Source organism: Theobroma cacao, chromosome 5, assembly GCF_053813885.1.
Source record: "Theobroma cacao isolate CCN51 chromosome 5, ASM5381388v1, whole genome shotgun sequence".
NCBI classification, from domain to species: Eukaryota; Viridiplantae; Streptophyta; class Magnoliopsida; order Malvales; family Malvaceae; genus Theobroma; species Theobroma cacao.
The window spans coordinates 45077376-45089710 of NC_142643.1; the positions used below are offsets into that span (position 1 = coordinate 45077376).

The following is a 12335-nucleotide window of genomic DNA, read 5'->3' on the forward strand; positions in this document are numbered from 1 at the left end:
CTTTAGCTGAAATTGGTTTCGCAAATGAAAGATCAATATGTCATTTGAGCTTTCTGAAGACTTATGCTTGTCTTTCTAGTTCTTCATCATTTTGAGCTGTAAAGCTTTGTAAGTTATTTTTTTTAATAAAATAAACTTGTTCAAGCAATATATATATGTATATATAAATATGTCATATGAGCATTACTGTCGACGCATGATCACGAATGATTCGGTCATTCTTTTTTTTTTAAAGAATTTAGATCAATTTAAATTGTTTATGAACATCAAACTTTAGTAGCTTAATCATAAATAAATTTCTATATCATTTGTTCCGCGAATAAACATTCAGTTGAATCATGTAAATTCTATATATATTGTCTCGATTTGCTATTCATTTGAGACTTTGAGTGCACTCAAAGTGATTGAGATTGAATTTTAATTATCAATTTCTTCTTGCTCTCTTCACAGAGAAAACAAACGATTATTCAGGGTATTATAACTCAATTATTCAGGGTAGCATTCAATCTGGTGAATTATAGCAATATAAGAGCTGAGGGAAAAGCTTTTCAAAAAAAATAAATAAGAGCTGAGGGTTAAAATAGCAAGGAAGAAAAACTGTTTCTTTTGTTTGATGGATATGTTCTTTATAAGAGAGATTCCCTTCTTTCAGCAGTGCTCCTTTTCTTCATGGGACCAAAGTTGGAGCCTCAAGCTTCAAAGCAAAGGCGGACTATAGGCATTTATATAGGGAAATTTGGGGTACGAAGAGATTTAAGGACAAAAGTGGATAAACCTTTTTAAGGAAAAGCTACCCCAAAACTGGCCAGCGGTTAACACCCATGTTCCTAAGCAACCCAGGGCCGCAACAAAGTTTTAAGTATCTATAAGAAGAACTGCAGTTACAGAGTGGCTATGCTTTCCCAAAAAAAAGATCTGAAGTTGAACGTCACAGACAAGGAAAGAGGGAGATAAAGGTTTAAAAAATTTTCAAAACTATTGTACTGGCTCAACCCTACGGTTAGCCTAATGCACAAGACAAAAAACTAAAATGTTTAGTTTGTTCTAACCTCATGAAATTAAGCAGAGTACAACACTACAGCAGTCCACAATTTAAACCAATTCAGTTTCACCATCTAAATTTTCTATAGTTTTTTTATCCCAAAGATGACATCAAACTCAAACAATCCTACTTAGTACCCATAATTTGAACCATAAACAGAGCCATAGCCTCCAGTATGGCCTGCATGTCCTGGATTGGATGGTGGTGATGCATATACAGAACTATGAGCCGCATAAGGATTATAAGCTTGGTCAGTAGCCCCACCTGTTTGCCCCTGAGCTGGTGCTGCAGCTTCAGCCATAAAATTCTGCAACACAATATAAGGAATATCAATATTTATCCCAATAGGAAGAGAGTAGAAGAAACGATTGATAACAGTAGGCAATGGCTATAGTTTTCTAGTCAATAAAGTGCATATCAATGGTAGCCAAAGGGAGCATATTCTAACAATACAAGACCATCCCATGCAGGGAGAGATAGAAGCTCATGGAAACCAAACAAAATTTCAAGGGGATTTAGCCAAAACACTAGCGTGCTTAATACTAGCTCTACTATAGAATTATGTTAGCAAGCTATATAGAAAATGAGCTTTAAAATCATCATTACAAGGGCACTCTCATTTTTACTCCCAAGCATTACTTTCAAAATCATCTTAGTGAAAACTCTTCATCTTATGCATCCCTCTATAATCATGCATCAGAATGATACAAGATTTCCTTTATCCTACTGCAACTGAGCAAAACCATCAGAAGTAGTATAGTTTAACATCTGTGTGAGTAAATGCTTGCTTTCTAGCTTGGACAAGAAAAGACATGATAATTAGGACCCATGGTAACTATTAGCAGCTGTGTAAATTAAAACTACAGAGACACTGACCAAGCCTCCTGGCAGGTGAAATTCGCATTACAAGGAAACCAGAATCATAAGCCATTAAAAAACACATGGAAACTGTTTCCAATATCTAGCAAACAGAAATAGAAATATCAAAAAAATTCAAAAGCCAGGGCAAAGAACATTGCCTGTATCAGTTGCTGAGCGGTTTGAACTTGTGAAGCAGTTCCACTTATTTCAACTGTCATTTCACCAGGAACACCCCTAGTTTCCTGTATGGTGACAGTTGCCCCACTAGCACGTCGAATATAGCTAATACTTGCACCAGCTGTCCCAATAACAGCATCAGCATAAGATAGCGGAATTTGCATTTGCTGCGTGACCTGCAAAGAAGAAACACAGAAAAGTTTGTTAGCATACTAGGATCTGGTTTGTTGAAGCAGGCCAAGACCACTCATTAATTTCAACTTTACAGGACTAGAAAGACCTTGCTGTCAGGAGCCTAAAATTTAAATTAGGCTCAGTCCAACAGTCTCTGAACTCAAAACCAAAATTTGACAAACAAAAGACAAAAATAAAACAAATAGGTGGATCAATGCATGATGATGCCTACATGCATCTGTACGATGCAAGAGCATCAGAGGTTTGCAAAAACATCCCCTTCCACCACCTTTCAGGCCAAGGCAGGACAACTTACTCTACACAGAACTCCAGTATTACAATTTGGTAAGCTCTCCCCAAAAGAATTAAACAACCCAAACCAAGAACAAGGAAACACATAACAGTAGCTGAGAATCAAACTCCAAAGTATCTTCTTCTCAGGCGGCACAGAAAAATAGGGGAAAAAATGAAGGGACCACCAGGTAAGTACAAGTATGGGATTACCTGTGTGATCATTGATGGCGCACTCTGGGGATTTGATGATGCATGGGCACCCATTGGGGCTTCTCTTCCATAGGCAGAGATACCCTGATGTGGCTGTTTCTCGATAGGAGGTGGCATGTCAGCAGGAGGGTAGTAATTGTCCAGTTGCCGGGGAGGTGGCATGTACTGAGGATTGTGTCCAAAACCAGCACCTCCACTAGCATTTGGAGGAACACCTTGGGGTGGACCCCAGGATTGATGAGGTGGCATGTGATCCATCTGAGGATTAGACATTTGCATCTGGTACAAACACGTAGCAAAATTTCATCACTCTACACACTAACAGAGGCACACGTAATCCCTTTATCAACAAAAAATAGAAGCCTCACATGCATTTCAAATAATGGAATTATACTGCGGTCCACTAGAAACTTCCTAAGATGAGACGCAATTAGCTCCACTGCTTTGTGCACGCCAGCTGCTTCTCCTACAACTTCAACAACCCTATCATCTTGAAGAGCAAAGACTGGAAGGTCTTCTGCAGACATTTTATTCAACAAGGAGAAAGAGAAAAGAAATGTCAACATATCATGATAAAGCAGCCAATCAGAACTATTAAAAGCACAAAAATTTACAAATGAAATCCTTTGGACAAAATGGTAGTTTAAAATTATCAAAGTATGCCAAACCTAAACAGCTTCAAATTATCAGCATTGGAACTAAAATAACCATATTCTTGAATTTGGGTAAAAATCAAGACAGTCATATTCAATATAATTCACCCTCAAGTTCATGAAACAAGTGCACACAGATTTACACACAGGGTACAATACTAAACCCTACTAAGTTAAACACTTAAAAACAGGTTGTGCAGATAAAAAATAAGTAAAAAATGTGAGAAACAAAATCCTGATAAGAAACCTGCTCCAAGAACTCTAACAACACAACCAGAAGATTCTTGAATGGATTTGACAGTTGTGCCTTGTTTTCCAATCAAACTTCCAGCTTGAGAGGCTGGGACTAGCAGCCTTGTTGAAACCTTGGTTCCTACAGCTGTAGGTGCATGAGATGAATCACCGTCCAAACCATCAACAATCCGTTTATGGACCCTCAAAAGCCCATCCATAGCAGGTGGAAGAGAAGAATCAGGCTCCTCCTTCGCAGATACCATTACCTATTCACAAGACAAAGAGCATCATCAGCACAAAGTCTAGAGTGTTACAAATTATAGTCCATATGCCCAATAAGTTGGGAAGAGAAATAAGAAACTAATACAAACCCAAATTCTATTGCAACCCACCAGCAAATACGGATGGAAAAGGGGGAATAAATATGAAGCATACTGTATCGAAAAGGTGAAAATAATGCCATATTGGATCAGATTCAATATATCTATAACATAATATTAAAATACTTTGTTTAAAGGAAATCACTTGATTTTGTTCAACAATAATATAGATTTATACTAGAACTATTTTATTTCAGCAGGACTATAACTTTATCTTATTAGAGTTATTGTTTCCCAATATAACGTACAAGTATCTGTGCATGCACTAAATCTGCGATAAGAGCACAGACTTATTAACCAAGTTGTTGTCACCTGCTATGTTTTACAAGTTATTTGGATCACAGGACAATGTTGCCAAGAACAGAATTGTAAGCCCAAAGCCTTGTGACTTTGAATTTTATTAGGAAATATATCATACATGCATATAATATCCGTGTTATTGAGACAATTTTTACTTGAATTTGGGTAAACTTAGACCATAATTATTGTAGGCATATGTATGATGTTCACAAATAAGAGTTTAATTTTAGCTTAATTTCCAGGGATCTTAGAGCTGTTTCCACAGGTTCCCCTAAGATTCGTTAACTGCGGCAAGACACCAATCATCCAGGTTTTGAAGTTACCAGAGAGGAAGCAGAGCTTCTTGGTACGGTTGTTCGTACAAGATGTGTCTGTTAATTCAGATCAAACTTTCAGCACTTTGAAATGCTCAATGCTGATCCCTGCAATCTGGGACTTTGGTTCCTCAAAATTGGAGTCTTATTGATGATTGACTCCTTGCCTTAAAATTTGCGAACGGAACCTGCACAGACTCATTTTTGTTATTGCAATAATGGGAACTGTATTTATATTTTATGTATTGCTTCTTATGACCTTCGTTATAGTCTTCCTCAATTAATCTTTAAAATAATATCATGCCTGGGGCATGTAATTGACTGCCAATGTGTCGAAACTTTAAGAGGTGATGATCAATTATTATGTAACAAAGAATTATATTTATTCAATTTACTGCAATGTGAAGCACTTTGAATCTTATATCCATTAATTTAGAACTTCAATTCTTCCTCCTATTTCTTCAATGTTTTCTTATATACCTTCTTTATTTAGATTAGAAAGGAATATTTTAAAGCTTAACTTTGCCTTGGAGATGTATATTTGATATTTCCTGCTTTTTATTATTTTCATGTCTTATGGTAAATTAAATGAACCAATATGTCATATATGTAAGCAGTCCTAAAACTAGGAGAGATCTAGCTAAAATCAAAGAGCAAGCTTTAGTATTTACGATAGTGAAAATTATTTCCACATAATCGTACAACTACATGGCTTCACTATAGAAACAAAATAGCAAATAAATGCACATGGAACGTCAAACAAAAAACAACAAATAAAAAGAGAACAGCAAGTCCAACAAGAATCATAAGATATGCAGAACAGAAAAGCAGGTACATAAATCTCCTGCAATGAGCGTCTGCTTAAGTTAGCAGTTAAAGATAGCCACTTTCTGCTGCAGAATCATTCTACAAAATAGAAGATAATGCATATTGTAGTACAGACAGTAAGCAACAACAAGTAGAACAGGTTCTACTGTAAAAGCCTATTCCCAGAATCGAAACTAAATATAAAATAAGCTGGGATGAGAAGGGAGAAACTTACAGCTCTCTCTGTTGTCCCTGGAGGACCATCAAGTATCTTGATACGAGCTCTTGTCTCCTCAACTATTTTTTTTATGAACTCCCCTTTACGTCCTATTATACTACCAACCTTTTGTGCAGGCACCAACATCCGAAACACACTCTCTCCAGGCCATCCAGGCCACTTCTTTTCAACACCTCCAACCACTGCCTCATCTTCATGTTCTTGTTTTGGTTGATGTGGTGATTCCTGTTGCAAATTCTGCTCCTCCAAGTTCTCTTCCGCATTTTCCTCCAAGTTCAAGTCAGGCTCCAAGTTCAAGTTCGGCTCCAAGTTCAAGTTTGGCTCCAAGTTCAAGTTCTGCTCCAAGCTCAAATTCTGCTCCAAGTTCAAATTCTCCTCCGAGTTTTCAGGTTCTTGTACCTGTTCCTCTTCATGCTCAACAAAGCTTTGATCAACTTCAGCCATAAGCGTTTTACTGCAGAAAAGGAAAATTAAAAAAAAATGAACAAATGAAAAATAGTACAATGCAAATATTAGTGCCAATCAGACTGTTTCTTTCAAATAAAAGTCGATAATAGCAAATATTTATGCCAACCTCCCATACCCCAAAACTCAAGCAAACAATTGATAACCCAACAATATTGATTCTACCAGACAAACAAAAACAAAACAAAATAAAAGAAATAGAAAAAATCCTAACTTAACCCAGCAACAACTAGTAATTCAACCCCAAAAAAATGCATATAAATACAAATACAAAGAACCCAATAATGGGAAAACTTTAACAAAAGTATTGAGTAAGCTCACAAAAAAAACCCTAACTTTACCCAGAGAGAAATTCAAATCCAAAAAAGAATTGCATATAAAAACAAAACAGAGAGAACCCATTAATGAGTAAGCCTAGAAAAAACCCAAATCGGAAAGAAAATTAAAAGCGTGTAAAGAATATGAACTACAACATAAAAACCCTTAAAGCAAAGAAATGGATTCATTTTGGAGACTAACCTGAGATGAAAAGAGAATAATATACGACGAGGAAGATGGATTGGGTTCGACTCGTGAAAACAAGAGAGAACGAGAGAGAGAAGAAACAAAATCTGGGTAGGTTCTGAGGAGTTTTTGGAAGAGAGAAACGAGACCAGAAAACTTGTGAAATTATCTTGATGTAGGGGGATTTGAGGGGTTCATTTACGTTTGGAGCCCTTAAATAAAGTTGAATTTGCGTTTATGACCCTAGGTAAAATCCAAATGACAAAAAAACAACCCTATATTTGGGCTGTAGTCTCTTATCCATGGCCTAGGCCTTCTCTTCTTGGGCCATAAATTCTGAGGACCTCTGTTTTTCTATTCTTTGGGCTTTAGTTGAACTTGCATAACCAAAATGAACAAAGACAAAGGGATCTTCCAGTTCCAGTATGGAGATAGAATGTGCATTGGATCCATTGCCATGAAGTTAAATGACACATGCAGCATACATCAGACAATCAACTTTTACAATGGCAGGAGCAGAACAGATTTGGAGATCCCTGCAGGGTTCAGTTAATGTATTTGCACAAGATTTTTGTCCATAACTCATTAGGATACTAGTTTGGAACAGATTTGGAATACATATTACCCAAGAGATCATTTAAGACAGAAGAATCTAATCAGAACTGCTAAGTTCAGTGTGTATTAAATCATGAATACTGCTTTTCTGCCCCCAAACATGTGCTCTTTATTAGACAAAGAAGGCTGCATCACAGATTCCTCATCCTGTTACATGCTCTGAATCATTACTGCAGTATAGGTGCAAATAATATGGTAGAAATCAAGGGGCTTGACAATATCTAGAATAATCACACAGTAAAAACTTTTCTGCTGTAAACAAAAACTCAATACAGGGAAAGAGAACTGATTACCATGACTAACTGTAGACACCATTCAATGAAATATATTCCATTAAAGACAGTCTCAAAGAGAAAGATAGAACCATCTCAATAGCATTCAATGCAAGCAGTGCAAATCTTTTTGTCCTAACAACTTTAGATCCAGAAATTGAGAGGAAACATGATATACTACTAATTCAATATGACTGAAATAAGCAAAGGACATTATCAAAGAAGGGAAGAAAGGGAAGAAACAAGAAACGACATGATTTTTGTTTGTTCTGTTCAAAAAAAAAACATGATTTTTGTTTGTTTGATGGTCAAGACTATGAGACACAGCATGATTAAAAATAGCTTAAGGTAAGTTGAAATTATGATGCAGGCACACCTAATGAACTCCTCAATATCCATTGATTAGAGTACTCTGGATAGATAGACTGACAGAAAGGAAAATTCTTATCAGAACCTCAAGTAGGTTGCTAATGGCGACCAGGCAACTCCGAAGACTAAATCCAATCAGTACCCTTTTGAAGCCTCAACAAGGTAAAGTGCCTTTTGGAATTGTAATGAGGAGAGACTGATAAAAATTTATCGACTAGGAAACGCTCTCTTAAACCTAACACCACCATATTTGCTAATTTTATGCATTAGGAAATAAAATGACAGATGAATTTGACTGCAGAAACTTACAGCGCCTTTCCACATCATTTCTAATTTATCCATTATTTTCATACCATGTAATCCTGAATACCAGATTCACCTTACCAAATTCGTTGTTACAACCATATAAGAAAAATTGTGGATAAAATCCAGGCTTGGTTTCACAAGCCATATCAAGTTTTTGGCTCCTAGCATTTTCCAGGTATCATGAAATTGCTTGACTGGTTTTAATTGAATTTCTTGAGCAATAATGTAAGACAATACTATATATGCATAATTGTAAATATCACACAGCTGTTTCACTTAGCATCTGAATACTCATCATACCTGGACATGATAATATTAAAGATAAGTTGAAAAGTCTAACATTATGATTCAAGCATATAGTAGTGTACATAGATTCAATGAAACTTTACTTCACAGTTTAAGTGACAAGTTGAAGATCACTGGAAAGAACAAAGCAAACAGGGCATTCTACTTCCTGAGAATGTTAATATAATATTCTTGCTTCCACTAGAACTCAAACAAAATAAGGAAAGAAAAAGGACTTCTATAAATCAAATATCGATCAAGACTTGAGTTCTTTTTATTTATGCTCCATATACTATACTGTATTTAAAGGATATCTTTAGATATATGTAAGCTTTAATCCATTTTAAACAACTAGGTAGCATTAATCCAATTAAAATCATTCATGGCAACAACAGAAACAAGAACATCAGTTGACTTTGTTAGAATCATGTTGAGGAAGAGCCTCTCGGGCTTTGGAATTCCACTTTCCAAATGTGACAGTGACAGAACACAGTATTGAGACTCAAATATAGTGAAAGCTTTCAAAGCTTGAAACTAAAGGGATACTCCACATTCAATCCTGATTACTGATGTAGGACAGAATAAAAAATGTATACATTACAGTTAATATCACTTTATTTTTATCAAACAGTCAACAGTAAGAACTAGGCTTCAGCGAGTCAAGCATACAAATTGCAGAAAAAGTGATTACTACAGTTTCTTCCTAATTGAATAGTCAATCTTTATGTGCATTGACAAAGAAAAATACAAATTCAAAAACAGACACTCCCTTATAGAGTAGAAATCATTCTATAAAGCTGTCTCTCTAGTCTATTATGTATTAACTACTCCACAAGGGATTCATGTTCAATGAATACCTAACTATACTCCTGCTAGTAAGTACTACTAAGAAAGAATGTGAATGTAGAACTACAACAATAAACATCAATTTTGCTTCACTCTATTGTCATTCCTCATCTTTGGAAGCACCCTCTGGTGGCACATTGGCAGCATTCATCAGCAAGTCGAACTTTTCAGACTTCCCCAACACAATTTCAATCTAAAAAAGTAGGCAAGGAAAAATAGAAACAAGACAAAAATAGAGATCAGAAGGAATGTATATTCGGTGACCAAATCCAGCAGCAAATATATACATGATAAGAATCTAAACCTTGGCCTTTTGCACAACACGCCCTTTATTCTCATCCTTCATGCCAACTGTAGATGTCATAACTTCTGCTTTGTTCCATAAACAATCAGTATCAAATCAACCATGTTCATCAAGGATGAAAAAGATTTTAGGTTTAAGTGATAGAGATTCTTACTTTTCTCAATAGCCAGTCCATTATTCTTCAAAATCTCAGCAATTGTGACAACAGTAGTTATAGCTGCAGTAAAAGTTTGAGACAAATTTCAGGAAGCATCATGAGAATGAATAATTTCAAAGCCAATAAACATGAAGAGGTGAACTACCAGATGGCCAGTGAAGCATCCAAACAGGTCAAAAGTACCAAAACTTAAAAAAAAAAAAATGCTCCTTATCCTCATCATTTTAGGTTGCTTTTCAAAAGACAATTATTTGCTATCAGAAAGGTAATTGAAAGACTGAGATAATAGGGTTCACAGTTTACAGCAACAAAAATATGAAAGATAGCTTCAAAGAAATGTACCCATGCCCAAGGCAGAAAGCTCAACCTCATTATGCTGCTGAATGTATCTCTGCATCAAAAGAAAACAAAACAAAAACATGTAGCATAGTATGAATGTCCTCGTACATAGACCCGAAAATTTGCAGATTAAGAGAATTTATTTGTGACTTCTGGGGAAACATTATGTAATCTAGAAAGGATAAGATTTGTCCTGGAATCACCTTACAAACATGATTTAGTCCCACAGTAATGAGAAAGTGCTAATAACATCAAAACTCCACATTTAATTGCTTGAAAAAAAAAATGGAAAAGAAGCTTTAAATGTGCATCAAGTTAAATCACATTCTTTGCAGTTACATTAGATCTATAATTACAGATGTATTGCAAACATTTAACAGGATAAAAACTTAATGCTATTAAAAATAAATTAAAAAAAATTCAATAAGATAAAATTATCATTATTAGCCTCTAATTTATTGAGAATTTCAGAATAAAATTAAAAAAAAAAACATAGTAACAGCAGTTCAGTGTGAACATGAACAGCTAAGTAGATCAAATGACACATTAAAAAAGACAGGATAAAAAAATTCCAAGATCACCTCCAAAACATCATTTTGCATGAAACAAATCAAATAAAAACAAAAACCCAGATCGAAAAACCCATACTTTGGCAAGATTAACGTAGAAAAACAAAGGCTTTTTGGTGTTAGACACTTGAATCCTGTTCTTCTTCTGCGCGTCTCCTTCTGCTGCAGCCACTGTCTCCACAGCCATTTCTAACTGTCTTTCTCTTGTTTCGTTCTTCCTTTTATTTGTATAATGCTTCTCAAATTCTTTGCTTTTCTTTTCTCTTTTTGGAGTTTTTGCAATTTTTCATTTCACTTTCTCTCATTTTCCCCCGTTTCCTTTATGTTTTGTCTAGCGGGAAAGTTGGAAGAGAAAATACCGTTATGGAATTGGTGGGTCATATATGGGAGCAAACGAACCAATGAGAAGTGGACGCGTGGTGAGACCTTATTGGTACTAGACGAAGTAAGAGAAAAATACGGGTTCTTTGTTCAATCGAAAACCGCTTTATCTTCTAATCTCGAGTTCTAGAAAATGGGCTTCAAGCCCATACACTTGGGATCGCTTTATGGGCCACCATGTTCCAGCAAATAGGCTTTTACTAGAGGGGTCATATGTCATGATAATACGGATTTCAATCACATTTATATATATTTATGTATAAAACGAATGATTAAAAATGTATCGAAAAGTAATAAAAAAATAATCAAACTCGTATCTGATAACTGAATATAATGTTCCTGTGTTATCCTTCCAAATGTACTTATAAAAATTCGGCTTGGATACTGTAACTCTGATATCAAATAAAAATATGAAATCTCCAACTCATAAATAAATAAAAAATATGTGCAAAGTCTCAATCATCGGCTTCTATCTATTACAAAATCAATTTGAGGTCCACTGACAAAATCTGAAGGGAAGTGAGCAAATTCAACTTGAAATTGGCTTTCTCTTTTAAGTGAATCAGAGAAGATCACAAATGCATACAAAATAATGTCGGTGATATGGAAGTGTCATTTGCTTAAGAGTATAATCTATGGTTTGATGGCATGAAGCCAAAAGAGAAAACAAAGAAGTATGGGGACAACCGTATCTTGTTGAATAGTCATATTCCCATGAGCCAACCATGGAAAAAGAAGAAGGAAAAAAGGTTCTTCTAGGAACATAAAAAACATGTTGGGGACAAAACGTGATGTCTTAAAACAAGCTTTTTTTTTTTTTTTTTTTTTTTAGATTTAGGACTCAGAATACTAAAGTATTTGTCGGCATTAAGGCATTAACTCAGTCCCTCCCCTCCCCCCCCCCAATTGATGTATGTATGTTTACTACAAGGTTCAATTCTTCTCTCTTTTGATCCCCACCCAAAGCATTTGAAGGTCATTCTCTCTTATATCCATTTGGTTGATACTCAAAAGGTGGTGAAACCCTCTCCCTTGTTCCACTTCCCTTCTAAGGTTTGCAAATTAACATTTCAATGGAAAGCACTTGAACTTTTCAATTCAAGTTCAAGATTTGGGGATTTATAAATGAAACAATGGTATTTCTCTCTTCGTATTTCAATATTACAACTAATAGTTAAAATTTGAAATATACACCTGTGCGTATATATACAAAAATGTGAAAATAAGGGTAAAACCTAA

At 35.4% G+C, this 12335-nt stretch overlaps 2 protein-coding genes across 3 annotated transcripts; both read right to left on the reverse strand.

The window, feature by feature from the left end:
- Positions 1-951: 951 nt before the first annotated feature.
- Positions 952-6830, reverse strand: FLK (RNA-binding KH domain-containing protein). Of its 2 annotated transcripts, none has more exons than XM_018121885.2 (7): positions 6669-6830; positions 5682-6138; positions 3659-3911; positions 3127-3272; positions 2759-3037; positions 2062-2256; positions 952-1349 (listed from the first exon to the last, which is right to left on the reverse strand). In XM_018121885.2, the coding sequence occupies exons 2-7, from the start codon at positions 6126-6128 to the stop codon at positions 1173-1175; spliced, it is 1497 nt and encodes a 498-aa protein (XP_017977374.2). In that variant the 5' UTR covers positions 6129-6138; positions 6669-6830; the 3' UTR covers positions 952-1172. The 2 variants fall into 2 exon arrangements, with proteins under 2 accessions (XP_017977374.2, XP_007030532.3); XM_007030470.3 differs by having other exon boundaries at positions 3127-3275.
- Positions 6831-9155: 2325 nt separating this feature from the next.
- On the reverse strand, positions 9156-11046 carry DAN1 (Alba DNA/RNA-binding protein). The gene is made up of 5 exons (XM_007030471.3): positions 10795-11046; positions 10150-10198; positions 9805-9867; positions 9651-9715; positions 9156-9539 (listed from the first exon to the last, which is right to left on the reverse strand). Exons 1-5 carry the CDS (start codon positions 10900-10902, stop codon positions 9447-9449), a joined length of 378 nt encoding a protein of 125 aa, XP_007030533.3. The 5' UTR covers positions 10903-11046; the 3' UTR covers positions 9156-9446.
- Between the last annotated feature and the right edge of the window lie 1289 nt (positions 11047-12335).